The 12,417-nt window shown below is 36.0% G+C and overlaps 1 protein-coding gene across 5 annotated transcripts in view; it reads right to left on the bottom strand.

Annotated features, from left to right (window-relative positions):
- The window catches only part of PDS5A (PDS5 cohesin associated factor A), a 133,829-nt gene that overhangs the window by 53,760 nt on the left and 67,652 nt on the right, over nt 1–12,417 (bottom strand). For all 5 annotated transcript variants that reach the window (XM_055588334.1, XM_055588332.1, XM_055588336.1 and 2 more), the window contains 4 exons: nt 7,693–7,787; nt 6,130–6,275; nt 3,048–3,199; nt 1,589–1,702 (listed from right to left, as the gene is read on the bottom strand). In XM_055588334.1, the coding sequence (XP_055444309.1) occupies nt 1,589–1,702; nt 3,048–3,199; nt 6,130–6,275; nt 7,693–7,787 (507 nt within the window). The remainder of the gene's footprint in view (nt 1–1,588; nt 1,703–3,047; nt 3,200–6,129; nt 6,276–7,692; nt 7,788–12,417) is intronic.

Here is a 12,417-nt window from a genome sequence, read left to right on the forward strand (position 1 = left end):
AAAATGTCATTAAAGTACACAGCACACACAGGGACGTGAAAAAAAAATTATAGGCTTGGAGAACAGAACGTGAGTAGGGGAGCAAAAGGAAGCTGGAAAGTACTATAGAAAAGGATCAGATCGTGAAAGGCCAGGCTAAGGAGGTATGCATGAAATAGTGCAGATGACTTAAAAAATGAATTTCTTGGAAAGGATGTGGATTCAAAACATGCCAAATTTAAATTGAGTTTCTTTACTCTAGATTCTTTTCTCTCCGTGATAGCAGATTTTCTTCTCTTACAAACCCACTCTGTAATTTCAGGTGCTCAAAATTAGTTTATTTCTGAGTACTCTTTGCCAAATATAAACAGAAATCAAGACCTCTGGCCTGGAATTTACTATCTACAGTGAATGTTATGACTACTTGCAAATCCTTAAAATGATGGCTGATGTCTTTTAATACGGTATGTTACTCTGTGGACTTTCTGCTGAAAACGCATAATCTCAATCCAATATTGAGGAAACACTGAAAGAACCCGAACTGAGAGAACATTCTATAAAATAACGGACCTATGCAACAGTGTTCTGAAAACTGTCCAAGTCATAAAAGACAAAGGCAAACTGAGAAATGGTTCCAAATTTAAAAAGACGAGACATGATAATTAAACATGCAACATGTAATCCTAGAAAGGGAACAAAAATCCATAAAGGACATTATTTGGACAATTGAGGAAATTTGAATACACACTGGATTATACAATATTTTATCAATATTAAACCTCCTGACTTTCAATGAAAGCACTCTAGTTATATAAAAGAATATCCTTGTAATTAAGGAATACCTATGTATTAGATGTAAAGGAATGCAGTGTCTGCAAATTACTACCTATGGATCAAAGAAAATATGTATGTAAAGTACGCACAAATGATAAAGCAAATGGTCAAAAATTAGGAATTTCACTAAATGGGATTTAAAGTTTTGTTATTATTTTTGAAACTTTTCTGTAAATTTGAAATTATATGAAATTAAAGGTAATATATATATATGGAAATGTAATAGCTGAGGTTCTTATTAAGAAGAATCAGAATTCTCAATAAGAGGAGTTACTTACTTTTTTAAAAGCTTTATTAAAGTGGAATGCCCACAGATTCTAAGTGGCCTGAGATATTTAAGTTATGGTGGCTGTCTGAACAAAATTATTAATAGTGCCTTCTTTCAATCTCAAAAATACCTGTTTTGACAATCAATCATACAGTTATTCTACACAGAAGTGATTTGGACATGGTCTCCTGACAAAGAACCAGTTCCTATTTCTTAGGCTTAGTATGGTAAACCTCCAATAATGTGATTTAGATCCCAGTCAACAGGTGCACAAAAGACAATTTTGACATGGGGACTTCTCTCAATTCCTGAAACCATATTGCTCAGTTGCCAAATAAATCTATGCATATAGGAATATCTTTGCTTTAATTTACTTGAATTTACATGATAAAAATTTTCTCTATAAATATTTATCTGAGGTTTTTGATTCAACTAGAAGAAGCAATTAGAAATGATTAAATAAATAATTGTATAAAAGATTCAAGAATCATTTAAAAAGTAACTTACTTGACAGCATTTGGATCCAAACTAGCATATAAATAATACAAGCATTTCATTCTCTCTTCTGTTTCCAGGTTGTGGGGGACAAGATACTGAGCAAAGATTTTCTCTACCAATAGTCTATGAAGCAAACAAACAAAGAGAAAAAAACCCCAAGTAACAAAATTAGTCTGTTTTTCAGAAGCAAAAGCCATTTTATATTTTAACCACCTCATACAAAGATACCATACCAATGGTGATACCCATGTGTGCAAATAAATGGAAAAGCTCAGTATGTGATCAGTGTTTTTCCTTACAAGTATAGTTATTTTTAAATTTAGAGCTACAGTTGTTACTTGTGGCTTTACACTTTGTCAGCCTGAAACATCTGTTCTAAAAGGGTTATATATTATTCCTAAGCACAGGATGCTAAGCCTGTTCCACCTGTTCGTCATCATCAGTCTGGAGCTATCAGAAATTATTTAACATTACAAATAAAGCTACAATCAAGAATTACTAATTCTCAAAAAATGTATCAATTTCCTCTGATTACAGTCTGGCTCCTTTCCCACGTTGTCATTTTGTAAAATCAAGGTGATCTTCCTTCATCATCCTGAAAATCAGGTTCTCTTATGCAGATCTGTCTTCACTGCACATTCTAAATTCCTTACCATATTTAAATATCCTTCTTGCTAAGCTTATATTTATTATTCAACATCACTAAAGGTTCTAATTATAAAGATTATAATTATAAAATTATTCTTATTTAATCCTTATTAAATATAAGGAGTCTTCATTAGCCAATGAAATACATAATCAATAATGTCAAAGTAGTCTAACTCAATAAAACACTGCAAAGTATTTTGCAAAAAACAAAATTATTACTGTAATCCAATAGAGAATTATGAGTAACATTCAGAAAGGGAAAACAACATAAGTTCTCATCTCAAGAAAAGAATTTTCTATATATGGGGATGGAAGTTAGACTTACTAGGTGATCATTTGGCAATATATACAAATATAGAATCATAAAGCTTATACACTTGAAATATAATGCTATATGTCAATTATGCCTCAAAAAAAAAAAAAAAAAAGAACAGTAATACCTCAATTGGTACTTACAGTATTGCAAAAAGGAAAAATAACTAGCACTTAAAAAACAGTGCTACATTGCCAGGTGGTGGGCCAGGGGTCTTTATATTCATTATTTTATTTAATCCGTAAGACAATTCTATAAGGAAGGCTCATCTAATAAGGGGTAGAATGAACACTTGGTCTCTGGTCTGAGTCCAACTCTCATGCCTATATTTCACAATTATTATGCTAACTGATAATTCTGGCTATAGTCTTATTTAAACATGATATGTCTAAACATGCAGAAAGTGATTTCTGAACTTAGAAACTAAGTATTATGAAAAAATCAAACCATATTAAAAAATTAAAAACACTTTTATATTCATCCATTTTACCAACATATGGAACTCACTTGTCATCGATGCTATTCTGATAATATATATGCAAAAGTTTGTCCTTTATCCAGCTGACTTTCTCTGCAGCTTCCTTTCCTGCTTCACCATGAAGACAGTATTTCTTATAAAGCTGAGCCAGACCCATCATAGCTTCTTTTCTTACTCGCCACTAGAAAGTACAAAGTTTACTAGATGAGCTAGATAACAAATTTTAGTATAATACCTGGCAAAAATTATGATTTCTTCCAATAGGTTGCACAGATTTAGGTGTGTATAGATTAGCACAATACTTATTTTCATAAAAGACAAATCACTTAAAACAACAGTTTTGATTATGTTTCTGTTTAGAAAACAGACTAGTTTGCAAATTATCCAGTGCAAATACTACTAGATCACCTATCAATTTTTTATTTTCTTCAAAGCCAAGCAACAATAAATTTTACCAAAAATCTCATTTGATTCTGTTCTAAAAAAAAAATTTGGCCAAGTTTTAGGAGTGATTAAAAAATAAGAGAAAGTAGACAATTCAGTCTACAAACAAAAGCCGAATCATCTGGAATGTTTTATCCTAGTTATATCCCTTTTGATATTAACTCAGAATAAGAAGAGCAAAATTGGGGTGGGAGGCTGAAGAGAGGTTCAAAAGGGAAGAGACATATGTATACCTATGGCTGATTCATGTTGATGTATGGCAGAAACCAAAATAATATTGTAAAGCAATTATCCTCCAATTAAAAAAAGAGCAAAATTTGGTATCAAAATCTTTGAATTATAAAGTTGGAAAGCACCTTAGTGATAGTCTTAACTGAATTTTATTACTTTGTTATCAAAAGGGCAAATCAGTTACCTAGTCACACCCTAATTCATGAAAGACTGGGAGTTAAAGAGATTGGAGGGGTTTAAGAGAAGGGAAGAAAGGTGATCAGAGAAGGGTGGACAGAAAAGGAGATTATAAAAATCTAGAGTCAGAAAGACAAAAGAACAATAATAACCACAAGGTACTTATCTCTAATAAATCAGAGTATACTTATCTTTGGTTTATTTAATACTTTCTTGAAATTTTTTTGGTATACTTTTCCCAATTTTAGATTATTTAGTTGGTGAAATGAAACTGTTCCCATATAACAAGTAAAAGATGCCTTTTGACATTTCTAACATGAAACCAAAGAATGTAAGCTGTGAAATCGAAGATTTTAATTCATCCCCACTTTTTAGAGAAAACAAAATTTAGAAAGGCTATTTTTTTGTTGTTGCGTCACTTCAGTAGTGTCCGACCCTGTGCGACCCCAGAGACGGCAGCCCACCAGGCTCCCCCGTCCCTGGGATTCTCCAGGCAAGAACACTGGAGTGGGTTGCCATTTCCTTCTCCAATGCATGAAAGTGAAAAGTGAAAGGGAAGTCGCTCAGTCGGGTCCGACTCTCAGCGACCCCATGGACTGCAGCCTACCAGGCTCCTCCGTCCATGGGATTTTCTAGGCAAAATTACTGGAGTGGGGTGCCATTGCCTTCTCCGAGAAAGGCTATACTACAGGTTATTTAATTCATTACACCAAAATAACAGTTCCTAAAACGCCCAATGGGCCTTATTAAGACTATATCATACAGTCTCAGCAAGAATCATTTACTCAGCTCATCCTGAAATTATAAACAAACACTGACAGAAGTAGAAGTGAAATGTTTCTAAAAGGAAGAAGTAATAAAAATGGCAATACTTGAAATCTGGTTTGGGGCTGGGGAGGTCATAATTAACAACTAAGCAATAGGGAGTGTTATATCATTTAAATTAATGCCAGGGAGAAAAAACTCTTCAGATGGAGAATTAATGACACAGCTGAACAAGTTAAATGGTGTTTATATATCTCTGCCTCCTATGACTATTTCAAAACAATTTAAAGAATGCATCTTGCTATATATTTCTATAGCAAGATACTGCTTTTCTATCTTGAAATTATAGCTAAACTGCATTAGTTTCAGGATGGTAGGAGATTTTTAAAACTGTGCTTCAAATAAAATAGCACACTTTTAAAGGCAACCTTTGTTAAAGATGTTAATAAGTAACATGTTTCATCAGCCTGCCTTGCGTATATGTCTCTTATGGCTGACACTATTTCTTAGCAACTATTACTGTTCTTAGTACTACATTTATCAACCCACATTTTAAATTGCATCCACATACAGGAAATTACACAAAGAGTAATGACTAAACATCATTTTGACTCTAAGCTTAGCATAGCAATATGGAAACACCACTTTTACAGGAAGTACGATATTCCAAGACAGATACTTCCGCAAATGCTAACTATAAAGGAAACAAATGGTGATGATCAGTATTCTTCTGAAACTCATCATGTAAGTGAAAGGGTAAAACAAAACTTTAATTTTGCTGCTCGTTTTGTAAAGGTGAGCTAAAAACCCATACCAAAGATATGAAAAGCTACAGAATCCAATGTATTCGTTTGTAAAAATAATGAAAAGTTTGCCAGAAATATATAAATTCTGAGCTCTTTATATTTGGTATTGTATTAATTTGACTTGGATGAGATGGCTGGATAGCATCACTGACTCAATGGACATGAGTTTGAGTGAACTCTGGGAGATGGTGATCGATAGGGAGGCCTGGCATGCTGTGATTCATGTGGTCGCAAGGAGTTGGACACGACTAAGTGACTGAACTGAACTGAACTGAATTTGACTTTCAAGATAACTTTAAATATAAAATGATTTCTATTGTATTTTGCTAACAATGTAAACATCAGATCAGATCAGTCGCTCAGTCATGTCCGACTGTTTGCGACCCCATGAATCACAGCACGCCAGGTCTCCCTGTCCATCACCAATTCCCGGAGTTCACTCAGACTCACGTCCATCGAGTCAGTGATGCCATCCAGCCATCTCATCCTCTGTCGTCCCCTTCTCCTCCTGCCCCCAATCCCTCCCAGCATCAGAGTCTTTTCCAATGAGTCAACTCTTTGCATGAGGTGGCCAAAGTACTGGAGTTTCAGCTTTAGCATCATTCCTTCCAAAGAAATCCCAGGGCTGATCTCCTTCAGAATGGACTGGTTAGTAAATTAAAAAAGAATAAAATTCCTCAGGTTTTACCCGTTTGTCCAGTGTTCTTTCTCTTACAAAGCCAAGTAGCTGATCATTCACTAAGGCAAGGTCTCTTTTGGCAGCAGTTATTATAGTAACAATAACATCATGACGAATAGCTTCTTCTGGATCATGGGATCGAACTTTCAAATATTCTGAAACAGAAAAAATTAAGCTAAATGTAAGCTATAATATTCATTATGTTCACAATGACCAAAAAATAACCACCTAATGCTTTTATGTCTATATACTGGAACAACTGTAAAATGAGGATAAATTAAAATCATTTAATTTCTGAGGTGGCCATTACATAATAACAAAATGAACTATATCATACTATTACTGAAAAGTTATATGTTAATAAATAATATTTTATATCAACTATTATGGAAAAGTCAAATCAGTACCTGATTTGAAATCAAAGCAGCACCTGATTTATACAATACATATTAAATGACTAAAAAAAAAAATACAATAAAAATTCTTATAGCATTACACAATATAAAATAACATTCTATGACCGCTAAAAAAAAATCTTAGATAATTATGCTATGAACAAAGTTATTTCCTCTCTTTTTGGCAAGTACTTTATTTTTGGACAAACTGATAAAAATCTGGTAAAAAATTTATTTGTATTTTTGTTTGCACTGGGTCTTTGTTGCTGTGCAGGCTTTTCTCTAGTTGCCCAAGCAGAGGCTACTCTCTAGTTATGCAGGCAGAGGCTATTCTCTAGTTGCAGCTCTTGAGTTCTAATTGTGGTCGCTTCTCCTGTTGTGGAGCATGAGCTATAGGGTGCATGGGCTTCAGCAGCTGTGGCATGTGGACTCGGCAGTTGTGGTTTCCAGGCTCGGAGCACAGGCTGAGTAGTTGTGGCACACTAGCTTAGCTGTCCTGTGACATGTAGGATCTTCCTGGTCAGGGATTGATCCGTGTCTCCTGCATTGGCATGCGGATTCCTTACCACTGAGCCACCAAGGCAGCCCAGTACACAGTATTTTGATTCTGGTGGTTTAGTCACTGAGTAAGACTCTTGCAATCCCATGAACAGCGGCCTGCTAGGCTCCTCTGTCCATGGTATTTCCAAGAATACTGGAGTGGGTTGACATTTCCTACTCCAGGGGATCTTCCTGATCCAGGGATTGAACATGAGTCTCCTGCACTGCAGGCAGGTTCTTTACTGCTGAGACTCCTTATACTGAGCCTGAAGCCCAAGTATTTTGATAGAAGCTATTTATTTGTTACAACCAAATAAGAAGGTTTAAATGCTTTATTTCAAGTGAAGAATGAGAAATTCTACTAATCTATTTCAGAAGAAATCACTTATCTACTTACTCACAGGAAGAGTCTACTTCTTTAAACTATCATTTCAAAAAATTTCAAAAGATTACAATGTGAAGATTTCAAACTTAATTTTATTGTATAAACATGAAATCACTTACTAGTCCATGACTGTTAGAGACCTGAAACAGTGCCAGAGTGAAACCTATTCAGAAACTCAAGTTAAAGTCAAAGGCCACATCTAAAATATATTTGTGTGATTGCATTCATATTTCAATAGACCAGCCACCTTACCTGTGAGATCCTTTGCTAAATCTGGGTGATTCATTAAACAGTGACTGGCAAATTTCACACTTTCTAATCTCACAGGAACATGAATGTCATTAAATCTATACAGAAAAAGATTGCTAAATATTAGTTGTAAGGCAAAATAACTTTTCAAATAAGGTACATCAACAGTACATAAATATCTATTAAAAAAACAAAGGTTTTTTTTCCAATACTTACTAGAAAACATGCTGGTCATTAAAATGACAGTTACATCATTCTGAAGGAAGAATATAAATTAAAAAATATATAATTTCACAACAGTATTTTTTTACAACAGGATTTTCACCATGTTAAAACAGTATAAAAAATCCCCCAACCCAAACTATGTATGTTGAAAAGCCAAAAATTGTAGCTTATAATTATACCACAAAACAAACAAAAAAATAAAATTTCAAATGCACAAAATCTATCTGAGAAAAGTTTACAGGAGAAAAATGCTAGAAGAATGTGAGGTAGAAAGCAAGGGCAGACCCAGAAATAAGTATACACAATCCATGTGCCATACTGCCTCACAGCAAAAAAAAAGTTTCATGTGGCTGGAACCAACACGTAATTGCCCTTTTTGCTGTTGCTGTTTAGTTGCTAAGTCATGTACAATTCTTTGCCACCCCACTGACTGTAGTCCACCAGGCTCCTCTGTCCATGGGATATCCAGGTAAGAACACTGGAATGGGTTGCCTTTTCTTCTTCAGGAGATCTTCCTGACGCAGCGTTCAAGCCCATATCTGCACTGGCAGGCAAATTCTTTACTGCTGAGCCACCAGTATTCAGTTTAGTTCAGTCACTCAGTTGTGTCCGACTCTTTGTGACCCCATGAACCACAGCATGCCAGGCCTCTCTGTCCATCACCAACTCCCAGAGTTTACACAAACTCATGTCCATTGAGTTGGTGATGCCATCCAACCATCTCATCCTCTATAGTCTCCTTCTCCTCCTGCCCTCAAGCTTTCCCAGGATCAGGGTCTTTTCAAATGAGTCAGCTCTTTGCATCAGGTGGCCACAGTATTGGAGTTTCAGCTTCAGCATCAGTCCCTCCAATGAACACCCAGGACTGATCTCCTTTAGGATGGACTGGTTGGATCTCCTTCCAGTCCAAGGGACTCTTAAGAGTCTTCTCCAACACCACAGTTCAAAAGCATCAATTCTTCGGCACTCAGCTTTCTTTATAGTCCCAACTCTCACATCCATACATGACGACTGGAAAAACCATAGCCTTGACTAGATGGACCTTTGTTGGCAAAGTAATGTCTCTGCTTTTGAATATGCTGTCTAGGTTGGTCATAACTTTTCTTCCAAGGAGTAAGCATCTTTTAATTTCATGGATGCAGTCACCATCTGCAGTGATTTTGGAGCCCAGAAAAATAGTCAGCCATTGTCCCCATCTATTTGCCATGAAGTGATGGGACCAGATGCCATGATCTTACTTTTCTGAATGTTGAGCCTTAAGCCAACTTTTTCACTCTTCTCTTTCACTTTCATCAAGAGCCTCTTTAGTTCTTCCTCACTTTCTGCCATAAGGGTGGTGTCATCTGCATATCTGAGGTTTTTGATATTTCTCCTGTCAATCTTGATTCCAGCGTGTGCTTCCTCCAGCCCAGCGTTTCTCATGATGTACTCTGCATATAAATTAAATAAGCAGGGTGACAATATACAGCCTTGACATACTCCTTTTCCTGTTTGGAACCAGTCTGTTGTTCCATGTCCAGTTATAACTGTTGCTTCCTGACCTGCATACATGTTTCTCAAGAGGCAGGTCAGGTGGTCTGGTATTCCCATCTCTTTCAGAATTTTCCACAGTTTATTGTCATCCACACAGTCAAAGGCTTTGGCATAGTCAATAAAGCAGAAGATGTTTTTCTGGAACTCTCTTGCTTTTTCAATGATCCAGCGGATGTTGGCAATTTGATCTCTGGTTCCTCTGCCTTTTCTAAAACCAGCTTGACCATCAGTAAGTTCACGGTTCACGTATTGCTGAAGCCTGGCTTGGAGAATTTTGAGCATTACTTTACTAGCTTGTGAGATGAGTCCAACTGTGCGGTAGTTTGAGCATTCTTTGGCACTGCCTTTCTTTGGGACTGGAATGAAAACTGACTTTTTCCAAATTTGCAGACATATTGAGTGCAGCCCTTTCACAGCATCATCTTTTAGGATTTGAAATAGCTCAACTGGAATTCGATCACCTCCACTAGCTTTGTTTGTAGTGATGGTTCCTAAGGCCCACTTGACCTCACATTCCAAGATGTCTGCCTCTAGGTGAGTGATCACACCATCTGATTATCTGGGTCGTGAAGATCTTTTCTGTGCAGTTCTTCTGTGTATTCTTGCCACCTCTTCTCAATATCTTCTGCTTCTGTTAGGTCCATACCATTTCTGTCTTTTATTGAGCCCATCTTTGAATGATTCTATTGTTCCCATTCTAGAATACCCATTCTATTGTTTTCCTCCTTTTCTTTGCACTGATCACTGAGGAAGGCTTTCTTATCTCTCCTTTCTATTCTTCAGAACTCTGCATTCAAATGTGTATATCTTTCCTTTTCTCCTTTGCTTTTCGCTTCTTTTTTTTTTCACTTCTCTTCTTTACACAGCCATTTATAGCCTCCTCAGACAGCCATTTTGCTTTTTTGCATTTCTTTTTCTTGGGGATGGTCTTGCCTGTCTCCTGTACAATGTCACGAACCTTTGTCCATAGTTCATCAGGCACTCTGCCTATCAGATCTAGTCCCTTAAATCTATTTCTCACTTCTACTATATAATCATAAAGGTTAGGGTTACAGCAAGAATTTAATAAGCATGAAACTCAGTATGTAGATTCAGAACTTCATATAAGGATAAGCTGAGTAACTGAAATTTTAAATTTATTGGGCAATTTAAAAATATTAACCATAAATAATGTGATTTTCTTTACTTATTTTTTAGCTTTTAATTTCCTCTACCCATTCCCCACCCCCCACCCCCCCACCTCCCTTTCCCTCTGGCAAGTGTTTGTTCTCCTTAACTGTCTTTGTTTTGTTATGTTTGGTCTTTTTTTTTTTTTTTTTTTTTTAAGATTTCACATGTAAGTGAAACCATACAGTATCTGTCCTTCTCTGTTTGGGACATCCATGTTGTCCCAAATGGTAAGATTTCCTTCTTCATGGAAGAGTAAAATTCCACCACATATGTATATACCACATCTAGTTTATCCACTGATCTGTTGTTTGGGCAGCTGGGTTGCTTTCTGGTCTTGGCTATTATAAATAATGCCAGAGTGAACATGGAGCTAATGCATCTATCTTTTCTGATTAGTATTTCTGTTTTCTTCAGATAAATACCCAGGACTGTAATTCCTGGATCACATGATAGTGTCATTTTAAATTGTCTGAGGAACCTCCATGCTGTTTTTGATGGTGACGGCACCAATTTACACTGCCACCAACAGTGCACAATGGTTCCCTTTTCCCCACATCTCTGTAGACACTTGTTATTTGTAGTCGCTTTGATAACAGCCATTCTGACAGGTGTGAGGTGGTATCTCACTGTGGTTTTGATTTGCAATTCCTTGATGATTAGTGATGTTGAGCACCTTTTTAAAAAAAGATATTTATTTTTAATTGATTGATGATCGGTTTATAACATTGGTTTGATTTTGGTCATACATCAACATGCATTAGCCAAAGGTATACAAATATCCCCTGATGTTGAGCATCTTTCCATATGTCGTCTTTGGAAAAATGTTCATCAGATCCTCTCCCATTTTTAAAACAGGTTGCTTGCTTTTTTGATGTTGACTTGAATGAGGTATTTATATATTTTAGATATTAACAACTTATCATGTATATTATTTGGAAATAACTTCTTCCATTTAGTAGAATTATTCATCCTAGTTCTGTGAAAAAGGCCATTGGTATTTTGATAAGGATTGCAATGAATCTGTAGATTGCCTTTAACAATATTAATTATTTCAATTATATCTTTCCAACTCTGTGTGTCGTCTTCAGTTTGGTTTATCAGTATCTTACAGTTTTCCAAGTGCAGTTCTTTTGCCTCCTTATGTAGGTTTATTCTGAGGTATTCTATTCTCTATGATGTGGCTGTAAATGGGATTATTTTCTTAATTTTTCTGATAGTTCATTGTTAGTGTATTCAGATGCAAAGATTTCTGTTTATTGATTTTTGTATCCTACAACATAGTCAAATTCATTGACGAATTCTAGTAGTTTTCTGGTGGCATCTTTAGGATTTCCTATGTAGTATTACATGTCATCTGCAAATAGTGAGCTAGGACCTAACAGAGGCAGAAGATATTAAGAAGAGGTGGCAAGAATACACAGAACTCTACAAAAATGGTCTTAATGACCAGGATAGCCACGATGGTGTGGTCACTCACCTAGAGCCAGATATCCTGCAATGTGAAGTCAAGTGGCCATAGGAAGCATTGCTACAAATAAAGCTAGTGGAGGTGATGGAATTCCAGCTGAGCTCTTTAAAATCCTTAAAGATGATGTTAAATTGCTGCACTATGTCAGCAAATTTGGAAAACTCAGCAGTGGACACAGGACTAGAAAGGTCAGTTTTCATTCCAATTCCAGAGAAGGGCAGTGCCAAATAATGTTCAAACTACTGGACAGTTACGCTAAGGTTATGCTCATGGGGTCGCAAAGAATCAGACACAACTGAGCAACTGAACTGAATTGACCTGAAAATTATGCT

This window comes from Bubalus kerabau, chromosome 7, assembly GCF_029407905.1.
Source record: "Bubalus kerabau isolate K-KA32 ecotype Philippines breed swamp buffalo chromosome 7, PCC_UOA_SB_1v2, whole genome shotgun sequence".
Lineage (NCBI taxonomy): Eukaryota > Metazoa > Chordata > Mammalia > Artiodactyla > Bovidae > Bubalus > Bubalus kerabau.